This window comes from Mustelus asterias, chromosome 5 (genome assembly GCF_964213995.1).
Source record: "Mustelus asterias chromosome 5, sMusAst1.hap1.1, whole genome shotgun sequence".
Classification (NCBI taxonomy): Eukaryota; Metazoa; Chordata; class Chondrichthyes; order Carcharhiniformes; family Triakidae; genus Mustelus; species Mustelus asterias.
This window is the reverse complement of record NC_135805.1, coordinates 68694239-68716574: the sequence shown is the minus strand read 5'-3', so window position 1 is coordinate 68716574 and position 22336 is coordinate 68694239. Positions and strand designations below refer to the sequence as shown.

Sequence of the window (22336 nt, the reverse complement as noted above, 5' to 3'; positions counted from 1 at the left end):
GATTATAATAATATCTTACCACAATTTATATCCTTTTTAATTATAGGGTCTGTATTGTTCATATTTTCTTTTTCCAATATATCAATATGCCGAATAGATTTTTGTTTAATACCTGTAAATGCTGGAAAAATGCAAAATCATTTGTCTTTACATATAATACATATTTAACAGTATTATTTCTCAGTAAGCAAATGCAGGTCACTTTTCCCTGCAAGGATTATATCACATCTGTTGCGATCAGGATGGGCAAAACCACATATCTGTTACACTGAAACAATAGATAATCACATAACTGATAGAGATATTTTTACTTTATTTAGAGCTCTCCTCATTAATACTCAGAGGTAAAATCTAGGTCTGTCATTAGTCGAAAGGCACTTGGTGGACACAGTGGTACATTATGTGCGGACTTACTTCAGGATCTTAGGGTTGGATGTCTGTTCTTTCAGCTTTGTGCATATTAATATTTAAGTTGCCTATTACTGTGTCCCCACCAGTATCATTGCTACTGTAAGTACATTTTGACACAGATCAATTAATTCCACCAGAGAAGATTTCAATAAACTTTGAATCCATTCATCATCGTTAAATATAGAAATAGTATTTTACCTGGATTCTTTTACTGAAATTAGTTATTTGGCAAGGCACTCGATAATAAAAGCAGCATCAGAGCAAACCTCACTTGAGAATCTGTGAATACTAATTTGGACACAGTGGCGTCAATGTTAACTATTCCCAGCACATGTGCGATAATGACAGTGGGTTGGCTGTCAGCTTTACACATGATGTAATCTTCAATGTAAAGAAAAGTCCATCTGTTGGGGTTGTAAGCTGGGCAGGGAATCTATTACTACCCATTTAGTGAAAAGTGAACCCAGTGAATTTTTTACTCATCAGATTTTTGAAAAACCCCAGTCATCCAAACACTAATGCTAAGGTGAGTTTGAGGGTGCTGAACAACTGTGTGTCGGGGGTGGAGGGAGGGAGGGGGGGGGGGGGGGGAGCAGAGACAATGGGAGGGGTGGCAGAGACAACTCGGGGTGGGGGGGGGCAACTTGGTGGGTGGGTGGTATAGAATTTTTATCAGGGTTTCTGATTCAGAGCATGCAATAGCTCAGTCGGTAGAGCATCAGACTTTTAATCTGAAGGTCCAGGGTTCAAGTCCCTGTTTGGGCGACACTTTAGCTCTACATCTTTTTCAACTACACCGTTTATCAAAAAACACAAAAAGCAGCTAGACTGTCAGGTTTGTCACATCTTAGACCAGGAATTCTTTACTGACACCATGCAGTGAAGTTATTCAGTGAAAGACTAATTGATATTATCGTCAGTGTACTATTCGAGTACTGATTTCAATAGGTCTCTAATTAGAATCGGGTATCTAAAGCATGTGAGAAGGCAAGAGAAAACCACTGGAACATTGTGAAACCAGAAAGGAGTTGCAATGATGTCAGTGCACCTGGCATCTGCAGCAGTGTAGTTAGCTGTTTCTGGCTGTAAAATTCTTCAAGTATTCCAGGGTGGTGTGCAAAACTGTTGCTACGTTTTCTTATGAGAACATTCATGGCAAAAATAAAGTGCAGGAACAGGACAACTACTAATCAGGAAGTCCTTTAAAAAGTATGACCAATAAAGTGTCCAACAAGCAGACATTCATACATTTTGACAAAACTTGCCACTATCAGAACAAATTTGAAATAGGACTTTACTGTGAAGGTGACTTTTGACAACTTTCAGATACTCTCCTCTTTGTTTATGAGTCACAGGAAAATCTGTAAAACAAAACTGAATATAAAGTCTGTGATATCATGGATGCCCCAGCTGCACAGGAGGGGAGGAAGAAGAGTGGAAGGGCAATAGTGATAGGGGATCAGACAAACGTTTCTGCGGCTATAAACGTGACTCTAGAATGGTGTGTTGCCTCCCTGATGCCAGGGTCAAAGATATCATGTAGCAAAGAGTGGGCATCAGATTTCTGAGGCATTTGCATCAGATTTCTGAGGGATTGGGACCAGTTCTGGGCCAGATGGTTACATCTCAACAGGACCAGGACGGACTAATGTCTTCCCAGGGAGATTTGCTCGTGCTGCTGGGAAGGGTTTAAACTGGCTTGTCAGTGAGATGGGAACCTGAGGGGTAGATCAAATTGGAAGGAAGTAAAACTGGTAACAGGAAGTAGAAAAGTAGCAAGCGAAATGAAAAGGCAAGAGAAATGAAGGTGAACATCAACTAGGTTTAGAGTGCACATGAATGTTAAAAAGACGAAATTAAGGGCACGCCACCTGAATGCAGGCAGCATTCACAAAGGTAGATGATTTAAAGGCACAAAGAGAGGTAAACGGGTATGATCTAATTGCCAAACACGGCTATTGGGTGATCAGGACTGGGAATTGAATATTCAAGGATATTTGACATTTAGGAATGACAGACAAAAAGGGAAAGGAGGTGGTGTTGCACTGATAATAAGGGAAAGAATCAATACGTTACTAAGGGAGGATTTCAGATCGCAAAAGCAAATTGTGGAATTTTTTAATTGCAATGAGGGATGTCTTACTGCAGTTATACAGGGGTCTTGGTGAGACGGCATCTGGAAAATTGCGTGCAATTTTGGTCTCCTCACCTAAGAAAAGCAATGCTTGCCATAGAGGGAGTGCAGCAGAGTTCACTAAGCTGATAGCTGGGTTGGCGGGACTGTCCAATGAGGAGCGATTGGTTCGACTGGGCCTGTATTCACTAGAGTGAAGAGTGAGAAGAGATCATATTGAAACGTATAAAATTCTAACAGGACTGGACAGACTAGATGCAGAGAGAATATTTTACCTGGTTGGGGAATCTACAACAAGGGGTCGCAGTATGACCATTTAAGACTGAGATGAGGAAAAACATCTTCACTCAAAGGGTAGTGAACCTGTGGAATTCTCTACCACAGAAGGCTGTGGAGGTCAAGTCACTGAATGTATTCAAGAACTAGATGATTTTTTTAGATTTAAGGGCATCCCAGGATATGGGGGGGGGGGGGGGGGGGGAAGAGGAGTGGAAAAGTGGGTATATGGTATTGAGATAGATAATCAGCCATGATCATATTGAATGGTGGAGCAGGCTTGAAGGGCCAAAAGGCCTGCTCCTCATTTCTACATAAATATCCCAAAATTAGAGATCCAAGAGACTAGGGAAAATGGGGAACTGAAGGAAATTAGTATTAGTAGAAGATTATATTGGGGAACTTATTGAGACTGAAGGTTGGTAAGTTCCTGGGACCTGATATTCTACATTCCAGTGTTGAAAGAGGTTGCCATAAAGATAGTGCATGCATCTTCCAAAATTCTATAGATTCTGGAATGGTTCCTGCAGATTGGAAGCAAATGTAACCCCACTATTTAAGAAGGGAGGGAAAGAGAAAACAGGGAACTATAGACCTGTTAGCCTTACATTAGCAGTGGGGAAAATGCTGGAATCCATTATAAAGGAAATATTAAATGAAGACTTAAATCCATGTTGATTATGCTCAATCAGATCATTATTATCTATGAATAAGAAATCATATTTGACAAACTGTTGAAGTTTTTTGAGGATTTTATAACAGAACTAATAAAGGGGAGATAGTCGACACAGTATACTTGGATTTTAACCTGTGATAAAGTCCCCCAAGAGAGGTTGGTTAGCAAAATTAAAACATATGGGATAAGAGGTAATATCCTAGCATGGAATGCGGATTGGTTAACAAGCAGAAATCAATGAGTAGAAATAAATGGGTCATTCTCATGTTGACAGGCTGTGGCTAGTCGGTTACCACAAGGATCAGTATTTGGGCCTCAGCTATTCACAATATCAGTGATTTGGATGTGGGGACCAAATGTAATATTTCCAAGTTCACGGATGACATAAAGCTATGTGGAAATGTGCATTATGAGGAAGATGCAAAGCAGCTTCAAGAGGGTTTAGACAGACTTAGTGAGTGGGCAAGGACATGGCAGATGGATAATAATGTTGAAAAATGTGAGGTTAGAAAGGAACCTAGTGTGATCATCAACAAGTCACTGAAAGTTAACATGCAGGTGCAGCAAGCAATTAGGAAGGCTAGTGGAATGTTATCCTTTATTATAAGAGGATTTGAGTACAGGAGTAGCAAAGTCTTGCTTCAATTGTAAAGAACATTGGTTATTAGACGATACATAAGAACATAAGAACATAAGAAATAGGAGCAGGAGTAGGCCATCTAGCCCCTCGAGCCTGCCCCGCCATTCAATAAGATCATGGCTGATCTGACGTGGATCAGTACCACTTACCCGCCTGATCCCCATAACCCTTAATTCCCTTACCGCTCAGGAATCCATCCATCCGCGCTTTAAACATATTCAGCGAGGTAGCCTCCACCACCTCAGTGGGCAGAGAATTCCAGAGATTCACCACCCTCTGGGAGAAGAAGTTCCTCCTCAACTCTGTCTTAAACCGACCCCCCTTTATTTTGAGGCTGTGTCCTCTAGTTTTAACTTCCTTACTAAGTGGAAAGAATCTCTCCGCCTCCACCCTATCCAGCCCCCGCATTATCTTATAAGTCTCCATAAGATCCCCCCTCATCCTTCTAAACTCCAACGAGTACAAACCCAATCTCCTCAGCCTCTCCTCATAATCCAAACCCCTCATCTCCGGTATCAACCTGGTGAACCTTCTCTGCACTCCCTCCAATGCCAATATATCCTTCCTCATATAAGGGGACCAATACTGCACACAGTATTCCAGCTGCGGCCTCACCAATGCCCTGTACAGGTGCATCAAGACATCCCTGCTTTTATATTCTATCCCCCTCGCGATATAGGCCAACATCCCATTTGCCTTCTTGATCACCTGTTGTACCTGCAGACTGGGCTTTTGCGTCTCATGCACAAGGACCCCCAGGTCCCTTTGCACGGTAGCATGTTTTAATTTGTTTCCATTGAGATAGTAATCCCATTTGTTATTATTCCACGATACCTGGAGTAACGTGTGAAGTTTTGGCTCCCTTACCTTAAAAAGGAAATTATTGCCATAGAGGGTGTGCAACAAAGTTTCACCAGATTTCTGGGGATGGCAGGACTGTCCTATGGAGAAAGATTGAGAAACTGGGCCTGTATTCTCTAGAGTTTTGAAGAATTGGAGGTGATCGCATTGAAACCTACAAAATACTTAAAGGGATAGACAGGGTAAATGCAGGTAAGATGTTTCCCTTGGTTGGAGAGTCTAGAACTAGGGGGCACAATTTCAAAATAAGGGGAATGGCACTTAGGACTGAGAGAAGAGAAACTGTTTCACTCAGTGGGTTGTGAATCTTTGGAATTCTCTACCTCAGGGGGCAGTGGAAACTCAGTCATTGAGCATGTTTAAAGCAGAGATCGACAGATTTTTAAATTCCAGTGACATAAAGAGATATGGGATATTATGGGGAAAAGGCATTGAAGTGGATGATCTGCCATGATTGTACTAAATGGCAGAGCAGGCTTGATTGGCTCCTGCTCCTGTGTTCCTAAAGTAGCTTTTGACGACTGTTTTCCTTACAAGTGATGAAATTATGCATTAAAGCAACATGTAGCCAATAGTAGCCACCAAGTTGTATGATAGAACCTTCCTGTGAAGGTCAATATTTTCCAGCTAAACATGAGCAGTTATAACATAGGTTCCATCACTTTTTTTATGCTCACGGTTATTAGTGGATTTTATTCAAATTTCCATGTTCCTGGACCAAGGTCCCTCAAGTAAAAAAAAATCAAAGTAGTGACTAATTTGTGCAGTCAACTGTTCCGATGCAAAGTATCCGTCTGTGTCCAGACTTCCATTGGTCTCAAATGTGGCAAACTGAAAATAATATTCAGACATACTTTGATGGCTTCACCATTATCATTTAATATATGTTTTATGAGGGATCCACCAAAAAGTTTCAAATGCCATCTCTTCTTTTGGTCCACCCTTGATCAGAACCCGTGTTGACCTTGCCTTCTGAATTTTGCCTGGAAGATTCTATGACACTACTTGAAGAAGAGCAGAGGAAGAATTCTTTGGGTTTCTTGGCAAATACTTAACCCTTTATCTACACTGGTAAATTAGATTATGTGATCATTTATATCTGCTGTTTGTGGTACCTTGCTTTTTGGTAAATTGGCTGCCATTTCAATTACATTACAGTATATTTCAAAACTATTCAATAGGCTACGACACACTTTTAGACTGTGTGTGAACATGTACAGCATTGTATCACAATACTTCCCTAGCAAAGATAATTGGGCGGAATTATCAAAAAAGGCTCTCGGTTGGTGGTCGCCTGCTTTGCTCTACTGCTCAAGAAGATCCCTATGTTCATAACACAAAATAAGTGTGATTTTAACCTTTTATTATTTCAATCTCTCATCCTTAATAATGTGGAAGTAACTTGCAGTTTCCTTAAAGGAAAAGCTCTGCAGAATCCTTCAGTGAAATGAGAAATAGAGTATAAGTCATTTGGCTCTGGGACATCCCAAGGTTGTGAAAGACACCATCATAAATGCAAATTCTTCCTTTCTAGTGTCTCTGAGGATCAGATCATTCAGTCAAAAGAACATTGACACAGAAGATTCATGATTATTGTACAAAGGTATAGTGCTAAAAGATTAATTAACTGGAAATATAATTAGAAATTCCCCATCATTATGCACTGATTGGTTTTGGTTGAAGATGAGTTTGATTTCGTACTAATGTGCCCTTCACATTAGGACTTTATAATTTGAATCCAGATGTACTCACATCGTACTTGCCGGCATCCTATTAACTCCACTTTTATGGCTATTCTCTGACTCCAGCTTTGTGGAATTACGCGAATGTAACGTGCAACGATGGCAGGGATGAAGTTATTGCGGGTCAATTGACAGTAATCAGTGTTGCCCTCAAATATCTGCAATGAGCATTTATTGTGTTACCTTCTGAGAGCATAAAACATTTTAAAAATGCCCTACACATAGCCCCTTTATCACTGGACATGAAACATTGACAGCTATAGCTTTGGAACACAAAGGAAATGACCAGCTTGCTTATAACAATTTAGTATTTGAAAATTTAATAATAAAATACATGATATTCATCAGTTTATTAGTGCAAATATAGATTTACGAAAGTGGTTTTTGAGATAACCTCAAGCAAAATGCCTTAACTTAAACAATGGACAGCTATGATCCAATTGAAATTGCTGAACTGCTGTAAAACTTACCCGTTCAACATTGTTGTTGCTTTCTTTGTATACCTTCCATTTTTTACCATCTTTGCTGTAGGACACCTTATAAGTCTCTACGTAAAAGAGAAACCGTGGAAGTGTGGAACCTGTGGTTATGATTCCTGAAGAGATTACAAAACCATATAAACAGACTAGTTTCTTTGACAGTTACTTTTTGTATAAATATATTGGTGTCTTGCACATTCTTTGGCGGAGGCCATTTAGGACTGAGATGAGGGGGAATTTCTTCACTCACATGGTGGTGAATCTTTGGAATTCTCTGCCCCCAGGGGTTATAGAGTCAGAGAGGTCAACAGCACAGAAAAAAATCCTTCCGCTCATTGAGTCTGTGCCAGTCAAAGACAAACCACCCAACTATCCTAATCCTATTTTCCAACACTTGGTCCATAGCTATGTACGGCTTGGCATTGCAAGTGCATATCTAAATGCTTACTTAAATATTATGAGGATCTCTACCTCCACCATCATTTCAGGCAGGGAGTTCGAGACTCCCACCACCCTCTGGATGAAAAGGTTTTTTCTCACATTCCCTCTAAACCTCCTGCCCTTACTTTAAATCTATGCTCCCTAATCATTGATCCCTCCATCAAGGGGAAAGGTTTCTTTCTGTCTGTCTATCTATGCCCCTTGTGGAAGCTCAGTTGTTGAGTATGTTCGAAACTGAGATTGATGGGGTTCTACATATTAAAAACATCAAAGGATAACGTAGGAAAATGGTGCTCAAGTAGAAAATCAGTCATGATCTCACTGAATGGTGGATCAGGTTCGAAAGGGCTGAATAACCTACTCCTTCTCTTCATTAAGGATCCACTGGGTTATGTGATTTAGGAGAGAAGAAAGAAAAATGTGAATGGCTTTTTCTTAATATTTAATATTGCATTAATTAGAAAACTTACAATGGAGTCATGTTGCATAAAGAATTATCCTCAGATTTCAAACAAAATACAGTAATGAAATAGTCACCAATCACACCCTTGACCTTCTCTACTCAAAGACCCAATTCTGAACATGATGCATGATTAGCATACAGCTACTCAGTTCCAAGTCAACCATATTTTCTTCATACTGTTCACATTCTGTTCTATATTTGGCTCAAATTCAAATTAAACCATTATACATCTGTTCCAACGTACAAGTGTCAGCATTTTTTGCACAGTGCATGCTGCACATCATTTGGGAAGGGAGGTTGGGAGAAAATAATCTGATGGTCAATTTAAATTCTAAAACATTGTCTAAAATAACAACATTACAAGGATTAACATTTTACCAAGATTAATTTCTGAGAGGTTATCCAGGAAACATTAATAAAAGTGCTGGAAGGATTCACCATGAAAGGCAACATTTGTAAAGAAATGAAAAAAATGTTGATGTTTCAGGCAACATTCTGAGAATATTGCAGCAATTTCATCATTAACAATACTCTAAATAAAAGTGGATTCTCCAATCAGATGTGGCTTCCTTTAGGCTCTCAATGGAGTTGAGTGGGGGGCTGAATTGGATTTTCTTTTAGTACATACCAGGGTAAGAGGATGTGGCAAGGAAGGGTAACCTCTGTTATTGGCCTCTGAGCAATGTTAGCATTGCTGTGAAGCTGCCACTAAATGCAAACATGCCGGATGCATTACACGTAATGCGCTGTTGTCTAATGCCTGTATTTGATTGTGATTCAGCCACTACGAAATGTTTGGTGTAGAAGGAGAACATAACTCCTAAAGGTAGCGTGTTTACAGAATAACCATTTATTTAAATGACAATATGATCTGCAGTGTAAGAGTAAAAACAAACTCATATCACCAATTGTATAGGAACTGGATTTTGTGCTTTGTATTTATCTATTAGAATCATAGAATCACTACAGTGCAGAAGGAGGCCATTTGGCCCATCGAGTCTGCACCAACAACAATTCCACCCAGGCCCTATCCCTGTAACCCCCACATAATTAACTTGCTAATCCCCTGACACTAAGAGAAAATTTTGCATGGCCGATCAACCTACCCCACATATCTTTGGGAGGAAACCTGAGCACCCGGAGGAAACCCATGCAGACACGGGGAGAACGTGCAGACTCCGCACAGCCAGTAACCCAAGGTCGGAATTGAACCCAGGTCCCTGGCACTGAGGCAGCAGTGCTAACCACTGTGCCACTCATAAACTATTACTGTATTATTGCAATGCAGCAAATTCATTGAAGCAACATATTGCGTGACTGAATGAAGTGAAGAGTATTACACAAGTGAAATTGTACTGAAAGGTAAGTACCTGACAAAACTGTACACAATACTCCAGGTGTGGCCCCACCAGCACCTTATACAGCTGCAACATAACCTCGCTGTTTTTCTGAGATTATGCCCGCCCATCCTAGATTGTCTCACAAGGGGAAACAACCTCTCAGAATCTACCAGTCAAATCCCCTGAGAATTCTATATGTCTCAATAAGGTCGCCTCTCATTCTTCTAAATGTATCTATCATTTAAAAAAAAACCATGCCAGGGGCCAGTAATAGAAGTTATTCTTCCTTCCCCAGACCCTCTTACCCTGTTGTACATGTAAAAAATTCCAAATACCTCACATGATGTACTATTTTTTATGATGCAAATCATTTTATTCCTTCCAGAATTGCCCTTTATCTATTTGCATAGCAGAAGGAATGTTTTCCTTGCATTTACTTCGCTAATTTAAAGCACTTCCTCATCACTGCCCAGAGTCATCTTTCCATACTGTCAAATCTCCAATGGCCAGTAAGTATCGATCATCTCTGTGTTACTGTCCAAGATCAGCATCAAAACATTTCATAAATATCAGCTCCTACCGGTGGTATAGAATAAAACTCTTCCTAACAATACCCCAATGCTGAATTTTTATTAATGCCTTTAAATGTTTTGCAGTTTGTGAGACTTCTTATCCTGGTGCAAATCAGTGATTTGGCAATAACAAATGGAAAAATCAGGAAAACCACACATGGAATATGTTGATTTTTGAACCTAATCCTCCGATCTATGCTCCATTGTGTTGGGGGGGAGGGGGGAAGCCTTTCAAAACTGGCCTTAAAAAAAACACTTTGACTCCAGCCACCACACCAACTCGAGTGTATGCCTTTCTAGTTTTTGATTTCTAGTAAGAACAGCAAGGATACTATTATATTCTATCATGACTTGACAAGAGCAGAAACTGGTTACATAATGGTACTGGTAAATGCCAATAATATATATATACTTGAAATTCAGGTTTTCTCTACATCCTGTAACACTACATTCTGCGCTCTCTCCTTTCTTTCTCTATGAATGGTTTGTTTTGTCTGTATAACGTGCAAGAAACAATACTTTTCACTGTATATTATTACATGTGACAATAATAAATCAAATCAAATCTTTGAGCATTGTAAGCACTCAACATGTTCAGATTAAATTTCTGCATCTGCTAATTTAAGGGTTCAATCTATTTTAAATCAAGTAATGCTGCAGTTAAAATAGCAGACAATGGGATTTCATTCGATCTAATTTTAGTGTGACACTTTCGAAAGATTTTATTTGCAATATTCAATAAACAAATGATGATATTTATTCCAGACTTGAGCAAAATTTGATTGCTATGAAAGGTCAGAAATATGTGTGTGAGTGCAGCTATTATATCACCACATAAGCAGCATCTTTATTCGTTAACTTTTGGAGCGCAGTTGTTTACATTCAGCAAGTTTCAACTTAATCTTAACACCTTGTTAGCATGAAGAAAAGAATAATTGACAGTAATGCTATAAAGATATATTCCTTTCACCAACCACATTTGAACCAATGTGCCTTTTAAACAGAAATAATCATAAAAATATAAAAATATTTATTGAACGCCTAGTGGTATATAATTAAAAATAGTTGGTGTATAACTAACCTGTGAGGTATTTCCTCTCTCGCAAATCTATTTGAAGCCATTGCTGGCTATTGCCTTCAGCAGCAGCCCATCCAGGCCCTGGAACATTCAGTCTTGCTTTGTCCGGTGACCAACTGATAACTTGACCATTTTCATCTGTCCATTGCCAGAATGAGGTGGCATTGATCTGATGTTCTGCAATGTGTCCCAATTCCATTCCCAATGGTTGATTACAACCTGAGGAAAGTCAAGGATATCTTCACTTTTGAGGGCTTGGCAATGATAGCCATGGTAGTAAAATAATGCTGATTAAAAATCCAGACCACTAGATCTAGCTTCAAGCCACAACTTTTTGACGCAGACTCCACTAGAGAAGGTGTGGAGGAGATTCACCAGGATGTTGCCTGGGCTGGAACGTTTCAGCTATTAAGAGAGACTAGATAGGCAGGGGTTGTTACCTTGGAGCAGAGAAGGCTGAGGGGGGACCTGATTGAGGTGTATAAAATTATGAGGGGCATATATAGGGTGGATAGGAAGGAACCGTTCCTCTTATCAGAGGGGTCAATAACCAGGGGGCAGTGATTTAAGTTAAGGGGCAGGAGGTTTATATTAGGTATGAGGAAAAATGCTTTCACCCAGAGGGTGGTGGGAATCTGGAACTCACTGCCTGAAAGGATGGTAGAGGCGGGAACCCTAACAACATTTAAAAAGTATTTAGATGAGCATTTGAAATGCCATAGCATACAAGGCTATGGACCAAGTCCCTAAAATGGGCTTAGGATTGATAGGTGCTTGATGACTGGCACAGATACGATGGACCAAAGGGCCTCTTTCCATGCTAAAAGACTCTATGATTCTATGACTATGAGACCTGAAGGTCAAAACGGAAAAACAACCTGTGTAGCTGGTAAAGAATGAGACCTCACAGAATCAACAAACAAAAATTTGGGAAAGGAATGTTGAAAACTGAAATTGTTCCTTTACTGATGGAACTGATGGAAATAGATGCTATGCAAGAAAGCAGAACTGCGCAGTTGATTTGTCAGCGGATGGTAAATCTCATTTACAATTAGCTATTCCTTATAAGCAACTTCTTGTCTTAACCCACGTGGAAAAATATCTACCAAGCTAAGCACAATAGTGTTCTCGTGTCTCTCCAGTCTTGAGGGAGTCATTTCCTTTTTTCTGCATTGTCTGCTCTCAAGGCTTTGCATCACCATCAGTTATTATTATAAGTTCCCAGTTGCGTATCATTCATAAATACTGTGATTAGGTTTCTGCAAAGACTTATGGAAGTCCAATGGGTCCCTTTTCTCAAGTATAATGGGGGCAATTCTCCCAGCCCGCTGCACTGTTCTAGCAGTGCAGTGGGCCGGGAGACATAAATAGAGGCTGTTTCGCAGGCTTCCCGTCGGCTGCCACAGCCTCCGTGCATCTCCGGCGGCTGGATTACCGGCGTTGTCAGCTCCACGCCAGAAATTGGCGTGGAGCTGAATAAGTTATTTAAATTGTCATTTAAATCTCATTAGCGGGCTCAGAGATTTCAGTCCTAGCCTCTCCCGCCTCCCCCTCTGCCAGGAGTGTTTCACTCCAGTCACTCCAGTGGGATTTACAACAGCTCCCCACTAACTGCACATGTACCGATCTCCGCTATGACAGATCGGTGCATGCACAGTGGCCCGCTCAGCGTTATGCTGCTGGCCTCTCCAGTGGGAATAGGCCCTGCCCACTGATTTTCAGTGTGATTCACGCTGGGGCATTCTGTGATGCACAGACTGTGGGAGATTCATTTTGAAAATCCCGCTCAAGAAACCTGCGGGATTTACTCCCTTTTTACACAAATGCAGCACTTAGAATTTTTTTGGGAGAATCCCACCCAACATTTTCCATTCACCACTAACCTGTCTTCCATTTAGACTATTGGCTATTCCATGAGCTTTGAGTTTGTTTATTAGCTGCGCATGAGAAAATCTGCCAAAGGCTTTCTGAAAATCTGATTGTGTTACATCTGGATTATGCTCAGTTATTAACATTTAACTCCTCAAAGAATTGAAGACAGCCTGTAAGCCATGATTCATTACTTCTATTGTGCTCCTAGACTGAAGGTTTGTAGGCAGGATGGCCAGTAACGTTCCCTGGGTTGCTTTGCTGCCCCAGATCTGTCCATAATTTTATGACATACCCAATCTTGATCCAACTATTGGCCACTTAAGGGTGCTGACCTTAATTTTGAGGCTGGGTGGAGGAGATCAGGGGCGGGGGAAAGCCTAGCAGGACTCCCTGCTTGGATCTTGGGTGAGAAGGTAGGTGCCTCCCTCAAGGGCCTGCTTTCCCCTCCCCGCCCTCTCCAGCAAACACCACCATCTGAAAAAATCCTACCCCTCGTAAGCTAAACTGCATGCACCGTAGCTGCAATTTGAATCCAGGCCTTCTTTATGGTGGTTGGTGGATTATACCGGCCAACAGGGTACAGAACTGCTCTACTCTTCTGGATTTCTCCAATCAAAACATTCAGGTCCTGATCTGAGAAGCAAAGGGCAGCTGGACCCTTCCCTTCCCCAGTAGCTCCTCAGTGTGACATTCGAACAATAAATGTAGGGCGAAAAGTGTTGCGAGCCTTTCAGATTGCAATTCTCTGAAAGGGAAAGCCCATCATTGGCTATAGAACATAGAAAGCCACAGCACAAACAGGCCCTTCGGCCCACAAGTTGCGCTGATCATATCCCTACCTCTAGGCCTATCTATAGCCCTCAATCCCATTAAATCCCATGTACTCATCCAGAAGTCTCTTAAAAGACCCCAACGAGTTTGCCTCCACCACCACCGACGTCAGCCGATTCCACTCACCCACCACCCTCTGAGTGAAAAACTTACCCCTGACATCTCCTCTGTACCTACCCCCCAGCACCTTAAACCTGTGTCCTATCTAATCAAAGATCAGCTAACAGTTGGACAATATTTCTCCTACTCACCAAACATGCGAATGATGTTTCCTCTTAAGCACACAGACTTTACCATTACCTTTCTACCCCTCAAATGGGCCATCCCATAGGCCCACTTTTTATATGTGCCTGAGTCGTCAAACCTATGCGGAGACCTCCTCCGACCACTCACTGGTGTCACCCATTGGGCGGCACGGTGGCACAGTGGTTAGCATTGCTGTCTCGCAGCGCGAGGGACCTGGGTTCAATTCCCAGCTTGGGCCACTGTCTGTGTGGAGTTTGCACATTCTCCTCGTGTCTGCGTGGGTTTCCTCCGGGTGCTCCGGTTTCTTCCCACAGTCCAAAGATTAGGTTAGGTTGATTGGTCATGCTAAATTGACCCTAGTGTCAGAGGGACTAGCAGGTTAAATGAGTGGGGATATGGGAATGGGGCCTGGTGGGATTGTGTTCGGTACAGACTCGATGGGCCGAATAGCCTCTTTCTGTACTGTAGGGATTCAATGATTCTATCCCAACTACAGTGGGACCCCGTTGTAATGCGATGGTTGGGGTCCATAAAATGTTATCGTGAATGTTATCGGGGTCGCGCTAAATTGGGGTCGGGCTAAATTACTAAACCGGAAATAGTAAAAAAAAGGGTCCAATAATTCATCGCGTCATATCCGATTTCGCGCTAAATCAGGGCGCGTTACAACGGGGCTCCACTGTACTAATGTAGCCCGCTACTCCCGAAGTGAAAATCAGATTTTTGGGACCACTTTAATAGAAGACAGGTTCAAAAGCCGGGAATTTGCATCGGACGTGTGGACTAAAATGCAGATCTAACAGCCTACCCCTAGTTATAACAGATGCCTCTACCATTGTCCAAGGTTGTGAACACCTTGTGCCTTCTTCCAATAAAACAAACAAGCCACCCAAGCTTATTGTGAGCAGAATTCAGAATTGAACACATGACTCCCCCCCTTCATTCTCCAATTTTACCCTAAATCAAAGACAGTCCCAAGGCATAACAACCTTAAAAACAACAATGCCGTCTTACCGTTTGTGCCAAACACAATCCGCTTATCTGACAGGGATCCACTGAAAATGTAACAAAAAGAGGATAAAAGTCAATACAATATATTTTGAACTGAAATATTTAAAAATAATGGGCATGAATAGCTTTTATCCCAAGGGGCAGTTTGGCTTAGTGCCACTTACTCTCTGGTAGCTTCAAACCCTCCTACAGATTTCAGCACTTAATCTATGCCAACACAGGAAGGAAATGCAGATTAAATGCTGCATTGTGTGCCCTGTTCTTTCAAGACAACAAGGGAAAGATTTGTTCATTTAGCGCTACTTCAAGCAGGGTAATGCTGACTTTAGTGATTTCCCAGGGGCAGATGGCACCACAGGCAGCTACCCGCACAGCAATGTGATGCTCAATATCAACGAGAAAGCCTTATCAGAAATGAGCCTGCAGGACTGTCTGCCCCTGGGGTATCAACATATATCGGCATAGTTCTGCTTTAAGCCGTGCTTTGCAAACAATGTTTTCCCCAAATGTCTGAATAAATTCTATGAGAGAAAGTGCTAAATTTGATTGACTTTTCAACAACAATATTTGGCTTTCATGTTGCCTTTCAGCAGAGGAGAGAGAAAGTTAGCATTTCAAGTTAGTCTACATTTGTTATGGCAGCAAAAATCTCTATATTTCAAATAGCGAATCTGTACTTGAAGTAAGACAAAGGAAACTTGTTACCTACTCTTTTGACAAAACACCATTTGCCAGGATACCTTCGTAACGACTCAGACCTTTATGCTGAACAATATCTATCTTGCCACCCAGTTCATCCAATATTACACCAGCATGAATGGCAGCTTTGCAAAGGGCCGATGTCTAAAAAAACAAAATTACAAGTTGGTCAAATGGGTAACCTGAATGTGCTAATAAATTGCTTATTTCATGCTCAAAGGGTAAATAGGTATTTTACAATCATGGGTTTCCCATCCCTATTCATACCTTTTGATTTTTCCTCGAGACTTGGGGACTATTTCCATGGGAGTAGAGAAGGTTAAAGAGAGATTCAAGAAAAGAGAAAGACCATTTTCTCTTTCGGAATTGGTTTTGACTCAGTGGTGACACCCCCACATTTGAAGATTGTAGATCCAGGCTCCACTCTGGAGTTTTGAGCCCTTAATAAAGGCTGCCCTCCAATAAAGCACAGGGGGAATGCTGGCATTTGGATTAAGCATTAAACCAAGATACTATGTGCCCGCTCAGGTGGACTAAATGATTGTATGGTTGATTAAGAGCAAGGGAGTAATCTCCTGGTGTCCTGGTTAGCATTTAACCCATAAAATCACTACAAATATTAGTTTCTAGGAATAACGAGGCACAGTTCGGAAAAGCCAGGAAATGGCAGCCTCTGACACATCTTCTGGCCAACTCCATTAATACAAAATACTGTTGAACCACAAACATTAATTAGTCTTCTCATTTTCTGCCAGCTGTTAAAGTACGAGACTGCAGAAAGCATTGGCTAACAATGATCTTTGCTTGAATCATAAGCTGTGGCTTAGGATTCAATTTTCCAACAACCTTCTGCATGAAGAATAGTCTAATTACTGCTGAAATCCTCAGCCCTGCCTTTGTTTCCTTTAGATTTGGCTATTCCAATGCTCCAATGCTGGCTGACCTCCCCTCTTCCATCCTCCATAAACTTGAATGTATCCAAAACTCTGCTGCTCGTCTCTACGCCACACCAAGACCCACCACCCCTGTTTTCTCCCGACACTGGCTCCTGGTCTGGCAACGCTCAAATTTAAAATTCTTATCCTTGTTTTTAAATCCTTCCATGACCTCAACCCTCCAGATCTCTGGAATCTCCTCTCTCCTTATAACCATCCAAGATCCCTGGACACCTTTCATTCTGGCTTCTCGTGCAGCCCGAGTGCCTTACCTTCAGCTACCATGACTCTAAGCACTGGAATTACAGTTTGAAACTTACCGCGATGACCAATCTTAAACCTCTTAAGTGGCTCAATGAAGCACTTCGGAATGTTTTACTACGTTGAAATGTAAGTTGGTGTTGTGTTAGAAAAGTTGATTCTTTGGATAGAGTACCCACACTCTCAAACAGCCATGAAGGAATTGTTAGAGGACAAAAAGAACCATTTACTCTTGTTTTTTACTCACATGCCTGTATCCTTGAAAAAAATCACCAGAGACATCTCCTATCACAGCTTTGCAACCAGCAGGACAATTCTTGCTAAAACAAAATGAAAAATATCAAATGAATTCAGCATTCTTCTAAAGTGTAAGTGTAATAAATCAGGAGAATCATCAAAATTCCAATATAACATAACACTTGACTCTCCATCTGTATTAAAAAGATCATCAGCCACAAAAGGCCAATTACTATAGACGACCTTCCAACTTTCTGTCATCTCAAGGGCAATAATTACTCATAAAATTTGTCAGAAAATGTAACAAAAGGATTTGAACAGCCTAAAAGAGCCCTTGAATTTCAAATTAATTTGTCTATGTGTACAGCACTTGGCTGTGTTTTCATCCTTGAGGTATCTCAGGTTGGAAGGTTATGGAAAAAGCTGAGGAACAACAATCTGCTTTTAAGAGTTTGGTAAATATCTTTCTATGAGAAAACACATCTTTAAAGAGGTAAAAGTGATTGGCATTTCTAATGCACCTTGTCTCGGTTCCCCGATATCGCAATGTACTTCCTGTAAAATTGATTAATTTTTAACTGCAGTGAACTTATGTAGGTGAATATAGAATCCTTGTCCATAAAGCAAATTTTAAATTTTCTCCACGTAAACTAGTTAATTTGTTCTGGCGATTGAAGGAGGAATGCTGGACACCATGTTAGAACATTCACAAAAAAAATTGACCGAACAGAAAAGCAATGCTTCAACATTTATGAGTGATTCCATCAGGGAAGCAGAGGTAGTTTTAAAGGATTTATATTTGTATTGTTGAATATTAGCAATAAGATATAGGGCGGGATTTTCCAGCCTCACTCACCTGAAACTGGAAAATCCCGCCTGAGGTGACAGACCTTTCCATGGTCCACCCCTCACCTGCTCAAATTCCCGCGGCAGGCGGGACGGTAGAATTCACCCAATAGAGTTAAGTGGGTTTAATTTAGTGTTTCTGTGTATGGAAGGATAAACCTATAGTTAAATTCATGTTAGACAAAAGTGTTTGCACATGGGGTTTTGGTTTCAATCCAAACTGTGCTTCTACTGTGCTTAGAGAGGGCTACAGCATGAAAAGTAAACAAGCTTGGAGAAGGGAAAAGCTGTTGCTTAGTAACCAGGTGGACCTTTAGGGGAGGGAGACTTTTGGAGTGTAGTTTTAACTGAAATCATTAGCAGTTGGAGTTGGGTAGTAAGGGAGAAAGCAGCTATCACAGCTCTGCTGCAAGCACGAAAGCCATACGATGGAGTAAGGTGCACAAAAGCAAGCTCCAGGGGAACTAAAGGACTGTTAATTCCAGAAACCAGGGAATGGAAAAGAAGCTCCAGGAATATTGAAGTGAAAAGGATCAAAGAAGAACTGTCCTTGGGAATAGGGTAGTGCTTATGGATGTTAAAGTCAGACCTGGGAAAAGAAGAGCTGATGAGTTTGGTTACAGACAAGCCGCATGTCTGAAGTAGTCATAAAGTTTGGTGTACTTATTTCCAGCGCTTAAAGCAATAATAGTCTGCTGGGGACTGAGTACCTGAGTTTATATAGAATTTTGGATGCATGTTGCTATTTAAGATAAAAGAAGCTTGATAGGAGAGGTGGAAAACCTGGGGCTGGATTCCTTGTTAAAAAATCAAGCAGAAGCTTATTTTGACAGGATAGGCGGAAAACCTGGAATGGATTTTTTAATGCAAACAGCCGATAGAAAGCATTGTTTGAAAGAAGATTTTAAAGTCTTTTTGGGAGTGGGGGTCAGGAAACTCTCATGTGACAATCATCTGGGGGGGATTGTGAGAGAAATCCACAGAAGATCGGGTGAGTGCCAATGGCCATTTGCTTTCAGAATGGGGTGCTATCTTTGAAAACTATACATATTGGGAAAGAGTAAAGGAGTATTGTACTATAGTCAAGCTTTATGTTTAAAAATTTTATTCTTGCAGTTAAAAATGAATTAGCGACCCTGTGACTCTATTCCTCCATATTTTCTAAAAACGTAATAGTTACAATCGTTTGAGCCTGGGTTCCATTCAGGAATCTTCCCACCTAGTAATATTGCCAACTGGGTTCATAACAATTCTTTGACTCTTCCTGTCCTCAATTTCTCTATCTTAATTTCTGGGGAATTTCTACCAATATTCACTATAAGACCACTGACTCCCACAGTTACCTTGATTGCATTTCCTCGCATTTCACTTCCTTAAGGACTTTGTGGTATTCTCCCAATTTTTCCATCGCATGGAATCAGAAAATGCTACCTTCCATATTAATGTTTGTCAAGTTACTTCCTTTTGCCTCTACTGAGAATTCCATCCCACTGGTTGATACGATTCTTGATTATGTTTATCCAATTTCCTGAATCTCTCTTTTTCTTTCCCCACCCTTCCAGACCTATGATATAGCAAGTTTGAATTGGGCTTCATTGGAGCAGTGAAGGAGGCAAAGTTGGGAGGGACGGAGAATTAAGGTGGCAAGTGACCCGAAGCTCAGAGCCACATCTGTGGACTATAATGAGATGTTCAGAAAAGCAGCCCAATCCCTTGCCCTCACCTTTCACCCTACCGGCCTGCCATTTCCAGTGTGATGCCAATAGTGGGGCTAAGGTCGTACACTCCGGCTGAACATATTCCCATTTTCTGGAAGATGTCAATGGAAGTGATGTGACAGGAAGCCGGTGGTGTGGCCTGAGCAGGTTCCAAGGGAGCGCAAGAGAGGAAAACTTCCTGTATAAATTCTCACCAATTCGCACACTGGTTTCATTTTTAAAAAATCAGCTCAGACTAAATTCATCTCTATAACTTTCAACCTACCGCTGACTGATGTAACTTTTCTAGCAGCAGTACTCGTTCTATTTACTTCCTCAAGTCAGTTGGTAGAAATAGCAGGCAATGATGTTCATGAGTACAGTCCAAATGCATGTCAATTTTGGTTTACATTTTATGTCATCACATTCTCAAGTACATAACTTTTAAAATCTGCCGATTGCTTTCAACTGCCACTGGGAGACTGATGCCGATCTCGGGAGACTCTTGGCCATTCCAGGAGAGTTACGGAAACCCTAAATGCATCTTTCACACCTTTTCAGCATTTTAAAGGGATTATTCCCTCCATGACTCATCACCAACTTCTTCATCATTTCCAAACCCGCTCACAGCATCGCCCTATGCAAGCAAAAGAAATGCAACACCTTCCCTTCCCCTCTTCCATTTCCACCATCCAGTCCCAAAAACAGTGAAACTGCAATTTACTTGTACTTCGTACAATTTAACATATTGCATTCACTGCTCAGCATGTGATTATCTCTACACTTGGGCGATTAATTGTAGGTTGGGTGGCCGTTTTTCCAAACACCTCATTATAGTCCACAGATGTGACTCTGAGCTTCGGGTCACTTGCCGCCTTAATTCTCCTTCCCTCCTGACTTTGCCTCCTTCACTGCTCCAATGAAGCCCAACTCAAACTTGAAGGACAACACTTCACCTTTCAATGAGGCACTTTGCAGCCTTTGGAACTCAATGTGGAGTTGAACAACTTCACGTCACAATCATTGTTCCCATTTTTTCAGAGAGCAGATGCTGGGGATGGTTCTGCTGGTCTCCTCTGGATCCATCTTGTATCTCTTTCATTCCCTCATTACCAGCTCCTCCCCTTTTGCCATTGAATCACTCCTTCCCTCCACCCTATCACAGACCTTCTCCTTCATTCTTTCCTCCCCGCTCCATCCTTTTCCTTTGGATCTGCACTTACTTATAAACTGTTACATTTCTACTTTCTTGCAGTTCTGATGAAAGGTTACCAACCTGAAATGTTAACTCTTACATCCTCCCCAGAGATAGTCAGAGCTGCTGGGTATTTCCAGCATTTTTTCTTTTTACTTCAGTATAATTGTTTCTCTCATCGTTGCTGCTTTAGACAATGCAGTCTTCGTCCAGCATGCTGCACTCAAAGTGTTATCTTAGATTATACTCTCAAATCATAGTGTGGAGTTTGAAATCAATAACTGTATAACCGAATAATGATCTAATCCAAAGTGTCTCATCAACTGGATTAAATTACAACGAATGGTGAAAACATCATGTCAACTCTTTCATTTTCCCAATTCAAAGAGAAGTGAGAGGAAAAACTTGCTTTACAATAGTGATTGCAATTTCCTAATCATTCCAAGATAAGTACTGCAATCAGATTAGAAATGCGTGATAAAGTATAATTATTCTGAAGTATATTGCTGGGAATTTTTGAGAGGAAGGTCAATTTTTCTGAGAATTCTAATAGAGCTTTGCCAAACTCGATGGATGTGACCTTACCAACCTGAAATGTTAACTCTTACACCCTCCCCAGAGATAGTCAGAGCTGCTGGGTATTTCCAGCATTTTTTCTTTTTACTTCAGTACAATTGTTTCTCTCATCGTTGCCACTGCAGCGAGGTTGGAGAACCATTCACTGCAGCAGGATGGGAAAATCGTGCCGGTGTGAACAGTGGTAACATTCCAGCCATGTTTAGGTGTTTCTGTTTAGAGTTCTTAACTGAAGTGGAAATCAGTGGGCCAGGATTGAATAATAAGAGGGAAACAATAAAGGCTGAAGTCTAGCATGATTATTTTTGAGGACTTTTAGAATGGTTGCAGCACAGAAGGAGGCCATTCTGTCCAGTGTGTCTATGCTGATTGTGCTACCTCCCCTGCTCTTTTCCCTCATTTTCTTCCTTTACAGATAATGATCCGATTCCCCAGCATCATTTGACGTTGCCTCCACCATGCACTCAGGTAGTGCATTCCAAATCCTAACCACTCACGATGTCAAAAATATTTTCCCCTTTTTGCTGTTGCTTCTTTTGCCAATTACCTTAAATCTGTGCCCTCTGCTTTGCAATCATTCCAACAATGGGAGCAGCTTGTCCATCTCAACTCTGTCCAGACCCCTCACGATTTTCTATAAATCTGTCAAAACTCCTTTGTTCCTTCTCTCCTCCAAGGAGAACAACCCCAACTTCTCCAATCTATCCATGTAACTGAAGTCCCTCATCCCTGGAACAATTTCCATTAATCTTTTCTGTACTTTCTCTAATGCCTTCATATCCTTCCTAAAGTGTGGTGCCCAGAACTTGATGCAATG

At 41.2% G+C, this 22336-nt stretch overlaps 1 protein-coding gene and 1 non-coding gene across 2 annotated transcripts in view; one reads left to right on the top strand and one right to left on the bottom strand.

The window, feature by feature from the left end:
- Positions 1-22336, bottom strand: part of dcbld1 (discoidin, CUB and LCCL domain containing 1) — a 69922-nt gene that overhangs the window by 6000 nt on the left and 41586 nt on the right. The window contains exons 5-11 of the mRNA XM_078213702.1: positions 17216-17288; positions 15783-15916; positions 15077-15117; positions 11117-11332; positions 7211-7335; positions 6751-6898; positions 20-121 (exon numbers count right to left, since the gene is read on the bottom strand). Of these exons, the coding sequence (XP_078069828.1) occupies positions 20-121; positions 6751-6898; positions 7211-7335; positions 11117-11332; positions 15077-15117; positions 15783-15916; positions 17216-17288 (839 nt within the window). The remainder of the gene's footprint in view (positions 1-19; positions 122-6750; positions 6899-7210; positions 7336-11116; positions 11333-15076; positions 15118-15782; positions 15917-17215; positions 17289-22336) is intronic.
- On the top strand, positions 1103-1176 carry trnak-uuu (transfer RNA lysine (anticodon UUU)). The gene has a single exon. It is a non-coding gene; the product is annotated as a tRNA-Lys (tRNA).